Raw genomic sequence first — 20,357 nt, forward strand, 5'->3', positions numbered from 1 at the left:
TGGAGCGGTGGCTCATGCCTGTAATCCCAGCACTCTGGGAGGCCGAGGTGGATGGATCACCTGAGGTCAGAGTTTGAGACCAACCTGACCAACATGGAGAAACCCCATCTCTACTTAAAATACAAAATTAGGCCAGGCACAATGGCTCACGCCTGTAATCCCAGCTACCCGGGAGGCTGAGGCAGGAGAACCACTTGAATCCCAGAGGCAGAGGTTGCAGTAAGCTGAGATCGCACCACTGCACTCCAGCCTGGGCAACAGAGCAACACTCCGTCTTAAAAAAATTAAAAATAAATAAGTCTTTCTTGACCTCAAACTAACTTTAGGATGTTCCACAAGGCACTGGACCCTCTCAAAGATTTCTGAAACAGAGACACTGAACTAAATCAGGCTTATTTGATATGCTGAATTATAATGGAAAGCACTGACAAATAAGTGATTCTAGATCTTCTTGCAGTTACATTTATTGATATGATATTAATATGAATATTCCAAAAGTATATAAAACTCTTAGAAATCTAATATGTCATCAGTCATAATTCTAGTATATATTACATGCCACAAAAATAACTGAATTTCTTTGTCAATTGCCGATTATAATGAACTTCATCAGATTTTTAACCATGGCTATTCTAAATCTTCATCATTCACAGTTTTGATTCTTCTCTAAAAACAGGCTGGGCATGGTGGCTCACGCCTGTAATCCCAGCACTTTGGAAGGCCGAGACGGGCGGATCACCTGAGGTCAAGTGTTCGAGACCAGCCTGGCCAATATGGCTACTAAAAATAAAAAATTTTAGTCTTTAGTCTCTGGTCTTTACTAATTTTAGTCTTTAGTCTCTACTAAAAATACAAAAATAAGCCAAGGTAGTGGTGTGCACCTGTAATCCCAGCTGCTTGGGAAGCTGAGACAGAAGAATCACTTGAACCCAGGAAGTGGAGGTTGCAGTAAGCCGACATCAGGCCACTGCACTCCAGCCTGGGTGACAGAGTCAAACTGTCTCAAAAAATAAATAAGTAAAATTTAAAAATAAATAAAAATAAAAATATCTGCAATCAGGTTCATGGAAAAGACTTGTACTCTTAAATATACATTTCTAATAACTTTAAGCTCAATGGACTAAAAATTTTCCGGAATTCTAATGAAGAAACTGATTAGTTAGAAAAACTGCTAATTAAGATTAAGCAACACAAAATATGAGATTAGGCCGGGCACGGTGGCTCACGCCTGTAATCCCAGTACTTTGGGAGGCCGAGGTGGGCGGATCACAAGGTCAGGAGATCGAGACCATCCTGGCTAACATGGTGAAACCCCATCTCTAGTAAAAATACAAAAAATTAGCTGGGCGTGGTGGTGGGCACCTGTAATCCCAGCTACTCAGGAGGCTGAGGCAGGAGAATGGCGTGAACCCAGGAGGCGGAGCTTGCAGTGAGCCGAGATGGTGCCACTGCACTCCAGCCTGGGCGAGAGTGTGAGACTCCGTCTCAAAAAAATAAAATAAAATAAGAGATTAAATAATCAATGATGTTTTTATGACTTTTATTTGAAACACTGTTGGTTCTTTACTTAAATGTTCAGTTTTCCAGATTTAAGAAAACTTTTCTCTTAAAGTATCAATCATTTACAGTAATTTGGTAAGATAATACTTATCTCAACAAAAGTGAAAGCATTTACTTTTTCTCCCTACTTGATCCCTCTGCATTAGATATTGGTTAAGTAAAATTCAGAAACTATTCATGAGTATTCTTATTTTTATGATAATATAGGGTTGTTAGCATAAGTTCATAAAAGTTTGCTCTCTTTATAACAGGATACAATTAGAAACGTTAGTTATATTACCAAGACTTTGACTGGAATATCTTATTTAAGAATGTGCACACAATGTCTGGGTTCAGGTGTTCCCATCCCTACAGTGAGAGAATATAATCTGTCACTTCTTGGCCAGCCCAGGAACCTTAAGGCTGTAGGTGAAATCTAATGCCTCCCTTGGTTTGGCTTCCTAGTCTTGAAGGGTTTATAAATCTGAGATTTCTTTGTGGTCAACAGCTATTCTTGCTGCATTTATGTAAATAATCAGACAAAAAACTAATAAAACTATTTTATAAACAAATTTGTCTTATTCTGATTGGTAGAAACTGGGATGACTATAAAAAGTTATGCTTCTAAAGAAAAACTACTGTATCTGTTATTAGACTGTAGCCCTGTACACTGTATTTGAGTTTTTATTATCTACCTGCAAACTGGCCTAGATCCTAAATTCTTCTAGGTTCCTCCAATCCAACTTTCTTCCACAGAATTATTAAAACAGAAATTGCTCTGTTCCTGAAGCCCTATAAGCTGAAACTCGAATTTTAAGGGACAAGTCTGGTACTCGAAGTCTGAGCCACACAGAAAAGTTCACCAAACTGCCCAATGCCTTAACCAGAGACATTCAAACTGCAAACCAGGATGAGAAGTCGATGGTTCCGCACTGTAGACAGCTTTTCCCAAGATAATTGAACAAGGGGAGACTCTTACCCCTCTTAAGGCGTAGCTTTTTCACTTGGCAAGATAATGTTGTAACTGAAATTTCACAATCAGTAGCTTCTGCTGGTAACTTGGCAGAACTTGACCTAAGAGATCCTTCAGTCCACCTAGTGGGTGACTCTGGCAACATCCCTAAAAAAATTATTCACACTCTGCTTTAATTCAACCCAGTTATGGAATACTGAATGATAACAATGCTCTGCATTAGCTATTGGTTAAGTAAAGTAATGTCTGTGCTATTACTAATACTACATGATTTACCTGGATAAATTCCTTTGAGGAAGTTGAGACTCATACGCAAAATAAGAAAACAGATCACATGGTTACAACAGGTCTCATCTAGTTCTCCATGGTCACTTGGTTTATTCAACTGACTGCCTTTAGGTCTAGCTTCATGGCTCAAAACCATTATGTAAACTGGTATTATATTACTATTAATTTTACTTTGTATTTTCCTTTTTAAACTTTGTACATGTTATTTGTTACATTTCTGTAGTAGTACAGAATTATACTGACCCAACAGAATTATACTGGGCTGGCCCTAAACCCTGAGATGATAGCCTACATTTAAGGAACAGACAAAAACTGATCTTAATAATGGATTCCCGGCAGACTTAGCCTGAGAATCACTCCCTCCAAACTTCCCTTGTGTGCTCAAATGTGACTGAAAGGGTCCTGACACTGACTCCTAGTTTGACAAGCACTCCCTCCAACATGGGACCATACCAACAACCCAGGACAGGTCCATCCTGGCACCTAAAGATAATTAAAACCTAACTACAAGATGATTGATCAGTGATGCTTCCAAAGAAAGATCCCTTTTGTTTTATTTGTTTTTTTACAGACAGGGTCTCACCATGTTGCCCAGGTGGGTCTCAAACTCCTGGGCTCAAGCAATCCTCCTGCCTCTGCCTCCCAAAGCGCCAGGATTACAGGCATGAGCCACTGTGCCTGGGTCCAAAGAAAGATTTTGATCAAAAGGGGGAAAAGTGAAAGTTGTTAGAATTAAAATTGAGTCATTTGTGTTAAAAGCCCTGACAAATGGAGCCAGGGAAGGCCATGAAAGGAGGGTTCTCATGCATGAATACCTGATTAAAAAAAAATAACCATTGCCCGGGCATGGTGGCTCACGCCAGTAATCCCAGCACTTTGGGAGGCCGAGACAGGCAGATCACGCTTGTAATCCCAGCACTTTGGGAGGCCAGGGCAGGCAGATCACTTGAGGTCAGGAGTTTAAGACCAACCTGGCCAAAATGGTGAAACCCCATTCCTACTAAAAATACAAAAATTAGCCATGCATGGTGGTGCAGGCCTGTAGTCCCAGCTACGTGGAAAGCTGAGGCAGGAGAATCACTTGAACCCGGGAGGCAGAGGTTGCAGTAAGCCGAGATCGCACCACTGCACTCCAACCTGGGCGACAGAGCGGGACTACATCTCAAAAAAAACAAAAAAAAACTATCACAAAAAAACTCATAAAGGCCACAACCCTGCACAAAGGCAATTGCAACCTTACACAAAAAAATACTTCTGCAAGGACATCTGCCCAGTAACTTCATGTCCAACCTCAGACTGGCACCACTCTTGTCACTGATCTTTATAGCCAAACACAATTGATTTAAAACAATGATGTAATCTTCCTCATTTTTCCTTTAAAAATCTGTCTTGGCCGGGCGCAGTGGCTCATGCCTGTAATCCCAGCACTTTGGGAGGCCGAGGTGGGAGGATCACGAGGTCAGGAGATCGAGACCATCCTGGCTAACACGGTGAAACCCTGTCTCTACTAAAAATACAAAAAATTAGCTGGGCGTGGTGGCGGGCGCCTATAGTCCCAGCTACTCGGGAGGCTGAGGCAGGAGAATGGCGTGAACCCGGGAGGCGGAGCTTGCCATAAACTGAGATCTCGCCACTGCACTCCAGCCTGTGCGACAGAGCGAGACTCTTGTCTTAAAAAAAAAAAAAAAAAAACTATGTCTTCCTTTACCTCCCTGAATATGCACATAGTACTACGGTATGCATATTCCCATTATAATGCCCATTCCTGAATAAATATTGCTTTCTTTCAGGGGACTGTCTTTTATTTAGGTTGACAGAACCATCTGTATGTAAAAGATGAATTTAGAACCTTATTTCTCACCATACACAGAAATTAATTCAAAATAGATGATAAAATCTAACTGTTAGAGTTAAAACTATAAAACTTCTACAAAGCAGAAAAATCTCAAGATCTTGGATTAGGTAGAGTTCTTACATAAGACAACAAAAGTATAATCTATAAAAGAAAAAATTTAGAAACCACACTTCATCAAAATTTAAACTAATTACACTTTAAAAGATCTTAATCGCCTTTTTTTTTTTTGAGACAGAGTCTCGCTCTGTTGCCCAGGCTGGAGTGCAGTGGTGCGATCTCGGCTCACTGCAATCTCCACCTCCCGGGTTCAAGCGATTCTCTGTCTCAGCCTCCTAAGTAGCTGGGGCTACAGGTGCACACCACCACACCCGGCTAATTTTTGTATTTTTAGTAGAGATGGGGTTTCACCATGTTGGCCAGGCTGGTCTCGAATGCCTGACCTCATGATCCACCCGCCTCAGTGTCCCAAAGTGCTGGGATTACAGGTGTGAGCCACCACGCCCAGCCGCCAATTTTTTAAGCAATGAAAAGACCAGCAACAGACTGTAAAGAAATATTGGCAGATCATGTATCTATTAAAAAACTTACATCCAGAATATATTTCTAAAAAAAAAACTTCTTATAACTCAATAAGTCAAACAACCCTATTATATTATATTATATTATATTATATTATATTATATTATATTATATTATATTATATTTTTTTGAGACAGAGCCTTGCTCTGTTGCCCAGGCTGCAGTGCAGTGTTGCAATCTCAGCTCACTGCAACCTCCGCCTCCCAGGTTTATGCAGTTCTCCTACCTCAGCCTTCTGAGTAGCTGAGATTACAGGCATGCGCCACCACCTCCGGCTAATTTTTGTATTTTTAGTAGAGACAGGGTTTTACCATGCTGACCAGGCTGGTCTCGAACTCCTGACCTCAGGTGATCCACCCACCTCAGCCTCCCAAAGTGCTGGGGTTACAGGCATGAGCCACCGCACCCAGCCCAAACAACCCAATTTTAAAAGGAGCAAAAGATCTGAATAGCGATGTCATCAAAAAAGATGGGTCAGTCACGGTGGCTCATGCTTGTAATCCAGAGGATTGCTTGAGCCCAGGGGTTCAAGAGTAGCCTGGGCAATGCAGTGAGACCCCCATCGCTACAAAAAATAAAAATAAAAAATTAACCGGGCATGGTGGTATGCACCTGCATTCCCCATTCCCAACTACTCAGGAGGCTGAGGTAGGGGGACTGCTTGAGCCCAGGAGGTCAAGGCTACAGTGAGCTCTGGTCGCACCACTGCACTCCAGCCAGCCCATTTATGCCAAGTGTTCCATTTTTGGAATGCTAAGCTTGTGGGAATTATTAATATCCTACTGCTCAAGGTCATCGCCAAGGTCTGCTTTTTCACAAAAAAAAATTGCAACTTCGGGCATAAATGGGTTAAGAAAAAAGATACATGAAAAGATGCTCAATACTATGAGTCATAAGGAAAATTAAAATTAAAATCACAATGACTCCACTAAACAGTACACAGAGAAAAAAAGAAAAAAAAAAAACACAACGAATTAACAAAATCAGGCCGGGCATGATGGCTCACGCCTGTAATCCTAGCACTTTGGGAGGCCAAGGCAGGAGGATTGCCTGAGTTCAGGATTCGAGACCAGCCTGGGCAACATGGTGAAACCCCGTCTCCACTAAAAAGACAAAAAATCAGCTGGGCATAGTTGTGCTCGGCTGTAATCCCAGCTACTCGGGAGGCTGAGGCATAAGAATTGCTTGAACCCAGGAGAGAGAGGTTGCAGTGAGCTGAGACTGCACTACTGCACTCCAGCCTGGGCGACAGAGTGACTCAAAAACAAACAAACAAATTCATATCCATTAGAACAGCTATAATTAAAAAAAAAATACAATAATAAGTGTTGGCAAAGATGTGAAGAAAACTAGAACTCTCAAACATTGCTGTTAGCAATATAAGACGTTATGGCCACTTTGGGAAACAGTTTGGCAGTGTCCTAAAAAGCTAAACGTATGATGCTGTAATTCTACTCCTAGATAGCTAACCAAGAGAAACAAAACCATATGTCCACATAAAGACTTGTACTCAAATGTTTGAGTATTATTTAAAGAGTCAAAAACTGGAAATAATCGAAACACCTATATATACTGGTCAACAGCTAAAGTGTGTTACAGAAATCTCCCCTTACCTACAGCTTTACTTTGCAGTTTCAGTTACCCACAGTCAAACATGGTCTGAAAATGATAAATGGAAAATTTCAGAAATAATCTATGTTTTAAATTGAGTGCCATTCTGAGCAGCATGATGAAACCTCATACCATGCCCCTCTGCCTCGGCCATGAATCATCCCTTTATCCACCATATTCACGCTGTCTACACTACCTGCTCATTAGTCACTTAGTGGCCATCTCAGCTATCAGATCAACTAGTATTTTAGTGCTAGTAACCCTTATTTTACTTAACAATGGCTCAAACACTCAAGAGTAATGAGGATGACAATTGGATATGCCAAAAAGAAGCTGTAAAATACTTATTTTAAGTGAAAAAGTGAAAGTTCTCAATTTAACAAGAAAAAAACTTTATGCTGTTTGCTAACACCTACAGTAAGAAATCTTCTATCTATGAAATTGTGAATAGCATATTGTTGTAACTATTCTATCGTATTGTTTTTAATCTCTTATTATGTCTGATTAACAAGTTAAACTTTATCCTAGGTATACAGATACAGAAAAAAATAATACAGGGTTCAATACTACCTGAGATTTCAGGCATCCACTGGGGGTCTTGGAATGTATCCCACACAGATAACGGGGGGGGGGGGGGGGGGCTATCATATACCTATACAAAGAAATACTATTCCAAAGTAAAAAGGGACAAAAAACTGATAAACACTACAATATGAATGAATCCCAAAAACATTATGCTAAGTGAAAGAAGCCAGATACAAAAGACTACATATTGTACAATTCCATTTATACAAAATATCCAGTAAAAGCAAATGGATTAAGACAAAACCAATCAGTGATTGCCTGAGGCTGGGGGTGGGAATAAGGGTTAACTGCAAACAGGCTGGAGGGAATTTTGGAGGCAATGGAAATGTTCGAAAACTAGCTCAAGGTGATAGATAGTTTCACGATCTATATATTTACTAAAAATTATTGAATTATATACTCAAAATGGATAACTTTTTTGCTATCAGGTAAGTCAAAGGCTAATTTATTAAAAAGTGTACATACCCAAAGAAATGACAACACATCTACACAAAAACATGAATATTCATAGCAGCATAATAGCCCAAAAAAATAGAAACTTAAATGTCCATCAACTGATGCACAGATAAATAAAATGTAATATGTCCATAAATAGAATATTACTCATCAATAAAAAAAATGATTACAGGGTGGGTGCAGTGGCTCACACCTGTAATCCCAGCACTTTGGGAGGCCGAGGCGGGCGGATCATGAGGTCAGGAGATCAAGACCATCCTGGCTAACACAGTGAAATCCCATCTCTACTAAAAATACAAAAAATTAGCCGGGCGTGGTGGCACGCGCCTGTAGTCCCAGCTACTTGGGAGGCTGAGGCAAGAGAATCGCTTGAACCCGAGAGGCGGAGGTTGCAATGAGCTGAGATCGTGCCACTGCACTCCAGCCTGGGCAACACAGCGAGACTCCGTCTCAAAAAAAAAAAAAAAAAAAAGACTATAAAAAATTTTTTTAATTAAAAAGGATCAGGTGCAGTGGCTCAAGCCTGAAATCCCAGCACTTTGAGAGGCCAAAGAGAGAGGACTGCTCAAGCCCAGGAGTTCAAGACTACCCTGGGTAATATGGTGAAACCCCATCTCTATAAAAAAGAAAACAGATTAGCCGGGCGCGGTGGCTCACCCCTGTAATCCCAGCTCTTTGGGAGGCCGAGGCGGGCGGATCACGAGGTCAGGAGATCGAGACCATCCTGGCTAACACGGTGAAACCCCATCTCTACTAAAAATACAAAAAAAAAAAAAAAAAAAAATTAGCCAGGTGTTGTGGCATGCGCCTGTGGCAGGAGAATCACTTGAACCGGGTGGCAGAGGTTGCAGTGAGCCAGATCACACCACTGCACTCCAGCCTAGGCGACAGAGCGAGACTCCATCTTAAAAAAAAAAGAAAGAAAGAAAATAGATTAAAAAAAAAAAAGAAATGAAGTACTGACACATATTACAACATGGATATACTTTGAAAGCATTATGCTAAGCGAAAGAAGCCAGTCACAAAAGACCACATTTATGGTTTCATTTACATAAAATGTCCACAACAGTCTAATCTATAATGATAGAAAGTCGATCAGTGGTTGCGTAGGACTGGGAGTGCTGAGGGAAAATGAAAAGCGACTGTTAATGGATATGGGGCTCTTTTGGGGGATGATTAAAATGCTGTAAAATTGATTATAATGATGGCTGCACAACTCTGAATATACAGTCGGCCCTCCATATCCATGAGTTCTGAATACATGGATTCAATCAATGAGGTACAGAAATTACTCAAAAAAAAATTATGTCTGTAAATGAACATGTACAGACTTTTTTCTGGTCATTATTCCCTGAACAATACACAGTATAACAACTATTTACATAGCATCCACATTGTATTAGGTAGTATGAGTAATGTGGAGATGATTGAAAGCATACAAGAGAATATGCAGAGTTTATATGCAAATACTATGTCAGTTTTATTCATTTTTTCTAGGAGACAGGATTTTGCTCTGTCACCCAGGCTGGTGTCCAAACTCTGGCCTCAAGAGATCCTCCCACCTCAGCCTCCTGAATAACTGGGATTACAGGCACAAGCCACTGCACCCAGCAACTATGCCATTTTATTTTAGGGACCTGAGCATCCATAGATTCTGGTATCTGAGGAAGGCCCTAGAACAAATCCCCAACAGATACCGATGGACAATTGTAGTAAAAACCACTGAATTGTTCACCTGCAAAATGGAGTAATTTTTTAAAAAATTAATAAACCCACCAAACTGTACACTTTAAACTGAACTGACTAGTATGTGAATTATATCATAGTGAAGCTGTTACCCCTCCAAAAATGGTATACAACATGAGCAGGTAAAGCCACTAACATTAGCAGACCCTACAGGCCACAGGTACCAATCTGTTTACTTAGGATAGAAAAACCCCAAAGTTACAAATTCTTTCCAACCATACTCAAGCTGACTATTTTGTAAATGAGTATTTATGTCTGAAATGAAAGGCAATGATAAATCCAATGAGTTAAATCACTAAACTTAAAAATAGGTTGACATAAATATTCAAATTTCAAATGCCCAGGATATTCCAATTTTCTATTTCATGTGTTTAACTACTAGATATCGTCTCAATAATATTTACATGAATGTACTCTGTAAACTGTAATGCTCTATAAAAAGTTTTATTATTCCTAAATTCCCTTAAATGTAATTTAATGGTTTCCAGTCCTATATAAGTCATTCTACCTTTTGAAGAAACTCTGAAACACAAATATCCAATCCTTTCTTAGTAAAGCATACATCCTTCCGTGATTCTGGCACCAAAGAAAGTGCATAATTTACTTCAGGATAGAGAATCACAGATAAAAAGGAAAACAAATCTGATTATCAAACACACGATTACTATTCTCTCATCACCGGATTACAATTTAAACCATTAAGCTGAAGTAAATGTTCATGAACACAAGAAAGGGGGGAATTTTTAACAGTTTTACAATGACGTGTCCCCCTCTTCCTCATTTAATGAAGTACTAAACTTAAAGGCTATTCTGCAGCGAATCTGCCTCCTAGAAAGAGTCCATCCAGGATGCTGGCAGAGGGAAAAAGATTAGAAACTGTGCGATCTGGATTATTCTTGGTGTTACGGAATATTTTTTGAGTCCTTTATGGACATGGAATAAAAATGCCCAAATGGAGCAGAAGAGAGGGCTCGGCTACCCTGATCACAAAGCACCTGGGGTAGAGTCAGCATCCAGCCCTGGCAGAGCCCTCCCTGTCCTCCTTCCGCGCCCCTAGACCATCCCGTCGCGCGGTCCCTGAGGACCAGCTTCGCGAGGATCCAGAAGGCGGTCACTGGACGTGCGTGTTACGAGCCCATTTTTGTTTTGCTTAAGAAACAGATTCCGATCCGAGCAAAGCCTCCCTACCTCCCGGGGAATAGGGGGAGATGGCAGCACGGTGCCGGCGTGGAGAGCGAGAATAAAAGAACTGCCGAGTACAACCTGTCGTGCAAGCTAGCAGCGCCGGGAAGGAAAGGTAAGCGGCGGCGATAAGGAACGACAGGGAAGGAAACTGGTGTCCAGCGCCCCCCCCCCCACTGCCCGCCACCCAGAGCGGCCGGAGCCTCCCAGGTCCCGCCCCAAGCTCGCCGCCCAGCCCCGGCGCCGGCCGCAGACTCCCGCCCTACACAAACCCTCCCAGGACGCGCTTCCTCCGGAGCCGGACCCCCGCCCTGGCCTCCCCGCGGGATGAGGCGGGCCAGTTCAGTCCGCTTCTCGGCAGAGGTGACTCGCGCAGAGATGTAAACACGGAGAGACCAGCTGCGCTCGGCCCATCCCCCCCGCCGGGGTCTGTAACCTCTTCCCTCAGCCCTGCCCCGCGCCCCGCGCTCCCCGCGGGCAGGCGCGCAGCGCGCCTTCCCCTTTCTCCAAGTCCCGCTCCGCGACCGTTGCCTGGGGACACTCAGCCCCCTTCCCCCAGCCCCCGGCCGGTGTCACCGCCGCAGCCGCCGGAAAACCCCTCCGCAAACCCCGAAGCAAACAACACAAGCGCGGGGCGGGGGCGCGGAGGGAGGCGGCGGCAGTCGGGACAGCCAGGCTTTATCGCCGCGCCCTTCGCGCTCCCTCTCACCAGCCTCGGCTGCCCGCGCTCTTACCTGCTCTCCGCGACGCCTGGGAAGACCGCGGCGTCCTTTTCCCTCTCAGCAGGGCCGCGGACTAGCCGCCGCCGTTGGCCGAGCGTCCGGAGGGAGCCGGGGCCTCCCCAGCAGCCCGACCCGCTCCACAGGGAGAGAAGGAGACAAAACAGAGGCTCGCCGCCCCGCGCAGCGACCCCCGCCCGCGCCGCCCCACCGACCCCCAACCGCCTAGGCGACGGCGGCGACACAGCTCGGCGCTGGGAGCAATGGTTGCCCCCGCCCCGCTCCGCTCCGCTCCCGGCCCCCTCCCTCCACCCCCCGCCTCGGCTCCTCCCCCTCGGCCTCCTGCCGCCGCCACCAGGACACTGGAGTCCGCCTCCCCCTCCCCGCCAGCTCAGAGTGCTCCTCCCCTCCCCACGCGGCGGGGGGGCGGGGGCGGCACCGCCAGTCACCGCAGCGCCTGTCAAACGCGGGCCGGCTATTTATACCCCGCGGGGCCCCGCCGCCCTCGGGCCCCCACCAGCCCGCCGAACCTGCTTCTTTTGCTGTCTTGAATCCCGCCCTCTTCTCCTCGCCCAACTTCTCCCAAACCCGCCTTCCCAGGTAAAGACGCTAGTCACTTGTCCGGCTCCTTGCCCAGGGCTCCCCGATCTCGCTCTCCACTCCAGCCCCGGATTGGTGCAGGGGGCTCTGCCGCACGGGGCAGGCGTGTGAGGCCGATGGGGCCGCGCGTGCACCTGCAGCGCCCGCCGGCTTTCCCCCGCCGGCCGGGACCGCACGCACACACCCTCGCCACTCAGGGCCCCCGCAGGCCCCGCCGTCGCCGCATCCCCAACTCAGGACTCTCGCCCTTCTCCGGAGACGGCCCCACAGTCTGGCAGTCTGACAGTTACAGGGGGGCGAGGTTTTGCAAAAACTCCTAGCCCGGTCTTTCCAGTCCCCACTCCTCAGCCTTGGCTAAGTGAAAGGTGGGGGTTCGGGCAGGAGCGCGACGCCGGCCCCGCCCCGGCCGGTGACGCACGTGGCGCACCGCCCCGCCAGCCTCGCGCTCCTCGGAGCCGCCAGCTCCTCCTCCCCGCTAGCAAAACCGGGCGTAGTACACCCGCGACCCCGCCCCATTCCCAGAAATTACCACCGCCCAACAGCCCGGCCGCGCGGCGGTTGGTGCCGGCGTTTGCTGGCGGTCGGGTGGCTGGGCCCAGCGCGCAGCTGCGGAGCGCGGCGGGCGGCCCCTTGGAGCTGCCCGGGGAGCTGCGGGCACTCGCACCTAGCCATTGTCGCTCCTTGCGCGGTCCGCAACGGAGAAGTAACTCAAGTCTGAGTATTGTTGGTGCGAGAATGAGAGAGTGTTCTGGTGTGGGAGTATTTTGGCCCAAGTGCCTGCGAATTCGAAAACGAAAACCCAGCAGTAGCTGCACGCTTCTGGTTTCCACACTTTCACACAAAGGGGAGCCTTCGAGCGGGGCACTCTCACGCGCCTTCAAGTGCACAAAAGCCAATGACACGGTGCCGTGGGTTGCCCTGTGTAGGAGCGTCTCTTTAATGGGCTTTGTAGGCACAGTTAATGCATACAAACGCCTCAGTCTATTCCTTCACCACCACCATTCCCCGCCGCGGCGTTTTCTGTATTTGTTTCTTTAACAAAGAGCACAGCCTGTCCGGTGCGCGCGGGGCTCCTTTTGCTCCCCTCCAGGGCTCCTGCAGCCTCGCCGCGATGGACCTGGCACCTGGCGCGGTATTCACCAGCTGATTTCTGGGCTCCAGCGTTACCCTTTTTACGGCTTCACAACCAGTCTGGAGCAAAGAAGAAACACTGAGGAATATAAGTGATAGCTGTTCTCTTGAAAGGGACGTGGGAACCGTGGAAATCACCCTAGAGTAAGGCTCAAATGTCAGAAAGGTGCAGGAGGCTCCAGATTTAAATCCCCGAAGAGCCTAAGAATGTAATGATCTCTTTCTTTTGTTAATACTGCTGTTGCCTCTATTTTCTTGGGGGTGAGTCTTCTCTTCCTTTCTTAAAAAGCAACTCTGGGCCGGGCGCAGTGGCTCACGCCTGTAATCCCAGCACTTTGGGAGGCCCTGGAGGGTGGATTGCCTGAGGTCAGAAGTTCAAGACCATCCTGCCTAACACGGTGAAACCCCGTCTCTACTAAAAATACAAAAAATTAGCCGGGTGTGGTGGTGTGCGCCTGTAATTCCAGCTACTCGGGAGGCTGAGGCAGGAGAATCGCTTGAACCCGAGAGGCGGAGGTTGCAGTGAGCCCAGATCGCACCATTGCACTCTAGCCTGGGCAACGAGAGCGAAACTCCGTCTCAAAAAAAAGCGAGTCCGAGGGCTCTTATTCTTATTTAAGAAATTTTTACTCTTGAACACAGAGGAAACCTGGAGACCATGATTGTTAATCAAAGATCCTCTTAACTCTTGACAAAGTTTTCTGGATTCCTGAGTTCTAAATCATGGGACTATTGACACCCTTTTGAACTAAAGAATTTGTAACACTTTGGTAACATTCAAATCTTTGATACACAATAAACAGGATTCTGCAAACAGAGCACCCTTTCTAAGGGAGTCTTTTTATCTCACTTCTTCTAAATAACTTATCACTTATGGGAACCATTGCCCAATTTGATATTTGTAAGGAATTAATTAATAATCAATAATATTGCATCTTCATAACATAACATAGCATACTAAGGAGCCGGCAAAGACAAAGCCTGATTCCTGTTGTTAGGGACAGATATCACCTGCCAAGTCATATAATTTCTGTTGTCAGCCACGTTGAGAAGAAATTCTCTCCCACTGCCGATTGGCAGTAAGCTGGAAAGTCCCAGGTGGATAACAGTGGTAGATAACATTATTGTTCCCAATTTTTCACTACTCCATGCATGCATGCCATTTGAAATACGGCTTTGTAGTTCCTCTCAGTAGAGATAGGATGTTTCTCCATCCTGTTCATGTTGGGCTTAGATCAGTCCATTTGCTTTTGGTCAAAGGAAGATAGGCAGAAGTGAGTGTGACAGTTCTGAGCCTGGCCTCGAGGTATTTCATGTTTCTCCTTCCCTCTCTGGCGCTCTTGTTTTTAACAATGTGAAGAACATACCTGGCTAGTTTGCTGGTCAAAGAAATATGAAGCAGGTCTGAAGCCAGTCCCAGCTTGGGGTCAGCAACCCAAAGAATAAAGGATTGTTGTTTCAAGCCGTGTTTTGGAGTAATAGCGTTTTGGAGTAATAGTGTTTTGGAGTAGTTGGTTCCTGGAATTAGTGTTGTGATAGCTGACTGAAACAACAGCAGAGAGAGCAATCTGCTTCCTTCGTATTGGCCTGCAAGGTGCCTAACTTGGTGTCTCTCAGGCAGCTCTTTGGCTATGGTTCTTAGACACATCCCTTATGGAGGCCAGCGGAGTAAGGAACTCAGAAATTTTACAGCAAGCTTGTCCAACCCAGGGCCTGCAGGCTGCATGCGGCCCTGGACCGCTTTGAATGCAGCCCAACACAAATTTGTAAACTTTCTTAAAATACTTTTTTGCGATTTTTTTTTTAAGCTCATCAGCTATCATTAGTGTTAGTGTATTTAATGTGTGACCCAAGATAATAATTCTTCCAGTGTGGTCCTGGAAAGCCAAAAGATTGGACACCCCTGGTTTACAGTAAAGCATTCTAGAGAACAGGGGTCAGAAGGAAAAGTCTAGTGTGGCCAGTAGTCCTAGTAGCAAGCTAATGATCATGGAATAGGAAATCTCTGTGTTGTAACTGGATTGCTTTTGCTGTTTTTTATGTTATATAGTTTTTTATGTTATATAGTTTATTTTTTAATTATTTTTATTTATATTTTATTTAATTATTCTTATTATAGTTTATTTTTTAATTATACAATGATTCATTAATACATTCTCATCATCAATTTTCAAATAATTCAAAATAAACTTTTTAAAACCCAAGTTCACCTTCCCTCTCCATTTCCCTTCCCACTTCTCACTTACCCTTCACACTTACCCAGCCATCCCCTACCCCTACTTTTCCACAGATAACCATAAATGAAAATTTAGCCTTTAAGCTTCTAGACCTTTTTCTGTGCATGTATATACATATACATATATTTATATACTAAATATAAATGATTATATGAGTATTAGGTATAATGCTTTTATACTTCTTTTCTCTGTGTTATTTCTCCCTTTGTTTTCTTCAATATATAGGAAAGTGTTTTTTTTTTTAAATTATTTCATCCTTGGCTGGGTGCTGTGGCTACATCTGTAATCCCAGCACTTTGAGAGGCCAAGGTGGGAGGATCACTTGAGCCCAGAAGTTCAAGACCAGCATGGGCAGGAGGATCACATAGTTCGAGACCCCATCTCTACAAAGAAAATAAAATAAAGTTAGCCAGGTGTGGTGGTATGGATCTGTAGTCCCAGCTACTGGGGAGGCTGAGGCAGAAGGATCACATGAGCCCAGGAGTTTGAGGTTGCAGTGTGCTGTGCTCTCACCACCCCACTGCAGCCTGGGTGACAGAGTGAGATCCTGTCTCAAAAATAAATAAACAAAATAAAACAAATAAAATTTCATTCTGCCTTCAGTATAATAGACTAACCAAAGGAAGAGATTTTCCTGCTTTTATATCAGAATATTAAATGGTAGGAGGACACTTTAGGGCTCAGTATGGGGGTGGCAGTGACAATCAACATGAGGAACAGAAGAGAAGACAAAATTCTGAGTAGTGGCCAGTAAGTCATTTCCCTCTCCCAACCTTTCAACTTCACATTCTCAGGCAAATCCTTGGAAGTACTGAGTTATGTTTGATTAAATGAGGTAATTGTCCCTTATGACATTCCAAGTCCAAGAGAATATAGTGGAAGCTATGCTGCCTTTTCTGACCTAACTTCTGGAGTCACATACCATCACTTCTGTTGTATTCTCTTGGTCACACAGATTGATCCTAATTCAGTGTGGGAGAGTACTACACAAGGACATTCATACCAGGAGATGAGGATCATCGAGGGCCATGTTGGAAGCTGGCGGCCACAAGGGCATTCACTCAGTAGTGAATTTTGAGTGATTGACCCAATCTTTAAACAGATTCCCTCGTCACAGGTCAACAGAGTCCCTGGTTGACAACTACTAGGTAGATTTTACAAGAACAGCCAGAAAAATCTCTTCTTTGCCTCTCCTTAAGGAAAGAGAAGTTCTGGATAGCTATCCAACAGCAATATTCTGTTGTTAACCTATCTTATTTGTGAACAACTATATCCAACCCTCCATACAAAGATTATTCATACCTCTCCCATGCTATGGGTCTGCAAAGTAATCTAGTCCCCCAAACTCACTTTTTGTTTTAGGTATTGTTTTGCCTTTTAGAAATCAGAATCTTTTAAACATTGTATATTAAATAAGTTATAAGAGGGCTGCCTTAGAATAACCAAACCCAAAATAATTTGGAGGGCGTGGGTTAAGTTTCCAGAATCCAATGAAGTAATTTTGAGGATGAAATTTGAAGCATCCAAAAAATAAATAGAAATTTGTACCATCAAATGCAATCAGATAAATAAGCAGAAAGTATAAACTTTTGAATATAGAAGGAAGTTAAATCCTCATGAGTTGCATCTATAACTTCATCCTGTAATGTATTCTAGTAAAATAAGTACTTAAAACCATTTCATAATTTCAGTTCTTGATATATTTTAAAAGCAACCTTCTCTTTAAAATAGTGCTTTAGTTGGAAGAATTCTATTAATTCTGTCTACAAATTAATTACTTTTAAAGAATATTTTATTGCTTTATTAAAATATTTGAAATGTTTAAGATGAATTACACTTTATTCTAGTTAGAATTTTTAATGTTTTTTATGTTAAAACCAACTTTTGTTAGCAGATTTCACTTTCATATCTTTATTATAAGTTTAAAAGTCAAAATTAAATGAACATCAAGACATTTTATTAGTGATTTAAGATCATGTTAATTTTTTTTTTCCAGACAGAGCTTTGCTCTTGTCACCCAGGCTGGAGTGCAGTGGCACAATCTCGGCTAACTGCAACCTCTGCCTCCTGAGTTCAAGCAGTTCTCCTGCCTCAGTCTCCCGAGTAGCTGGGATTAAGGTGCCTGCCTCCACGCCTGGATAATTTTTGTATTTTTAGTAGAGGCGGGGTTTCACTATGTTGGCCAGGCTGGTCTCAAACTTCTGACCTTGTGATCTGCCTGCCTCTGCCTCCCAAAGTGCTGGGATTACAGGCGTGAGCCACCGCGCCTGGCCAATCAGATTAATCTTTACAGTTTCTGAATAGTTTACTTAATAAAATTCAGGATAAATACTATATTAGCTCATTAAAGCACAAATATAAATATCTTCCATGGGAAACTACTTGAAACAAACTTTCATATTTGTGCCACATAATTTTTAAAGGCATTTAACTGGCCGGGTGCAGTGGCTCACACCTGTAATCCCAGCACTTTGGGAGGCGGAGGCAGGCGGATCACCTGAGGTCAAGAGTTTGAGACCAGTCTGGCCAACGTGATGAAACTCCGCCTCTACTAAAAATTAGCCAGGCACAGTGGCGGGTGCCTGTAATCCCAGTTACTCGGGCAGCTGAGGCAAGAGAATTGCTTGAACCCAGGAGGCAGAGGTTGCAGTGAGCCAAGATCGTGCCATTGTACTTCAGCCTGGGCGACAGAGAGAAACTCGGTCTCAAAAAAAAAAAAATTTAATAAATAAATAAAGGCATTTAACCCTGACTCTCCCATGCTTCTAAGTTAAAATGAGTTAATAGAAATGTGTCTTTCCATTCACTTTCAGATCACCCTAAAAAAAAGAAAAACTAAAAGGCTTTCCCATTATTTATTTGCTTTCTTTTCTGGGGGTGTTTCCTGTTTGTCAGCTAACTACTGTAGGTAGCATTATTTTAATAAGAGTAAATAATAATGACAGTAACACAATAATATTGACCTCTATTCATATACTGCGAGATTTTCTGTGTTTATTCATCTTATGAGTATTATCACCATTTCATAGTTGATGCTGAAACTAAGAGAGGTTAAGTCACTTGTTCAAAGTTATACAGTAGGTGGCAGGGTTGGATATTGAATCCATCTCCAGAACCTGTACTCTTAACCACTAGTACAGCATATTATTAAAATACTGTTTTCATTTTCTTTTCTTTTTCTTTTTTTTTTTTTTTTTTAGATAGGGCCTATCTCTGTTGCCCATGCTGGAGTGCACTGGCTTCACTCTCCAGAGTGGCTGAGACTACAGGTCATCATGCCCAGCTAATTTGTATGTATGTATGTATTTATTTATTTTAGAGACAGGATCTTGCCACGTTGCCCAGGCTGGTAGTCAAACTCATGGCTTCAAAAAATCTTCCTGCCTCATCCTCCCAAAGTGCTGGGATTACAGGTGTGAAGTATGGCACCCAGCCTAAAGTGTTTTTTGGACACATGTAGGGCAGTCCTGTTCCAACTGTTCATGTCCAAACATAGAGAATGAAAAGCATTGCTCTCTGTTTCACCTCTTGTCCTATTCCCCCAAATTTATAGGGGGCTGCTGTCACCTCTTATTCTGACTCACCTGTTTGGCTTTTTTTTTTTTCCCTTGAGAAGGGTCTGTCTGTCACCCAGGCTGCAGTGCAGTGGTGCAATCACAGTTCACCGCACCCTCGGCTTCCCGGCCTCAGGTGATCCTCTCACCTCAGTCTCCCAAGTAGCTGGGACCACAGGTGCCTGCCACCATGCCCAACTAATTTTTGTATTTTTTGTAGAGACAGGGTTTTGCCATGTTGCCCAGGCTGATCCTGAACTCCTGGGCTCAAGTGATCTTCCCACCTTGGCCTCCCAAAGTACAGGCATGAGCCACCATGCCAGGTGTGTTTGGCCTTTATGTTCTGCCTAACATGCCAGGCACTGCCAAAGTGCTTGGGTGCTTCTGACCATGTTCCTTATATCCCACTCTCCAGACATTCCCTTCACTAGTAGATGCCAACTAATTCGCTCTACTCCAGCCTGTGTATCCTGCTCTCCCTGCTTCCCTTCTTGTCTGCCACATTAAGTTTGAGCAGACTTTCCATATCTGCTGGTGACACTGACTACTAAGCAAAAGAGAGAGAGAGAGAAATTTAAAGCCAGGACAAGAAACCAATCAATATGGAGGGTAAAAGGGTCATAGAAGGACCATGATTAAAATGTGAATACCAGCCAGGCGGTGGAGGCCCACCTGTAGGCTCAGCTACTCAGGAGGCTGAGGAGTAGGATCGCTTATGCCCAGGAGTTCTGGGCTATAGTGTGCTATGCCCAAGAGGTGTCTACACTAAGTTCAGCATCAATATGGTGACCTCCCAGGAGCAGGGGACCACCAGGTTACCTAAGGAGGAGTGAACCAACCTAGGTCAGAAACAGAGCAGGTCAAAACTCCCATGCTGATCAGTAGTGGGATCACACCTGTGAATGACCAGTGCTAAAGTGCTCTCCAGTCTGGGCAACATAGTGAGACAACTCCCCATAAATAATTTTTTTTTTTTTAAATTCAGACAGAGTCTTGCTCTGTCACCCAGGCTAGAGTGCAGTGGCATGATCTCAGCTCACTGCAACTTCTGCCTCTTAGATTCAAGCAATTCTCCCACCTCAGCCTCCTGAGTAGCTGGGATTACAGGCACATACCACCACGCCCAGCTTTTTTTTTTTTTTTTTTTTTTTTTTTTTTTTTTTTTTTTAGTAGAAGCAGGGTTTTGCCATGTTGGCCAGATTGGTTATGAACTCCTGACCTCAAGTGATCCGCCCACCTCAGCCTCCCAAAGTGCTGGGATTACAGGCATGAGCCACCTCACCTGGCCTCCCATAAACAAAT

At 44.2% G+C, this 20,357-nt stretch overlaps 2 protein-coding genes across 15 annotated transcripts in view; one reads left to right on the forward strand and one right to left on the reverse strand.

Moving 5' to 3' along the window:
* The window catches only part of ELF2 (E74 like ETS transcription factor 2), a 126,677-nt gene extending 114,843 nt beyond the window's left edge, over window positions 1–11,834 (reverse strand). For 3 of the 14 annotated variants that reach the window (XM_003820668.7, XM_008974107.7, XM_008974105.6), the window contains exon 1: window positions 11,549–11,834. The gene's annotated coding sequence lies outside the window, so the exon portion shown is untranslated. Of the gene's footprint in view, window positions 1–2,518; window positions 2,660–3,383; window positions 3,474–8,543; window positions 10,901–11,548 lie in introns of those variants that run through there. The other 11 variants (XM_057302160.2, XM_034959149.3, XM_024928524.4 and 8 more) reach the window with 7 other exon arrangements.
* The window catches only part of LOC134730322 (uncharacterized), a 64,388-nt gene continuing 54,615 nt past the window's right edge, over window positions 10,585–20,357 (forward strand). The window contains exons 1-2 of the mRNA XM_063604065.1: window positions 10,585–10,632; window positions 11,006–12,133. Coding sequence (XP_063460135.1) covers window positions 10,585–10,632; window positions 11,006–12,133 — 1,176 coding nt within the window. The remainder of the gene's footprint in view (window positions 10,633–11,005; window positions 12,134–20,357) is intronic.

The sequence above is a fragment of the Pan paniscus genome, chromosome 3 (assembly GCF_029289425.2).
Source record: "Pan paniscus chromosome 3, NHGRI_mPanPan1-v2.0_pri, whole genome shotgun sequence".
NCBI classification, from domain to species: domain Eukaryota; kingdom Metazoa; phylum Chordata; class Mammalia; order Primates; family Hominidae; genus Pan; species Pan paniscus.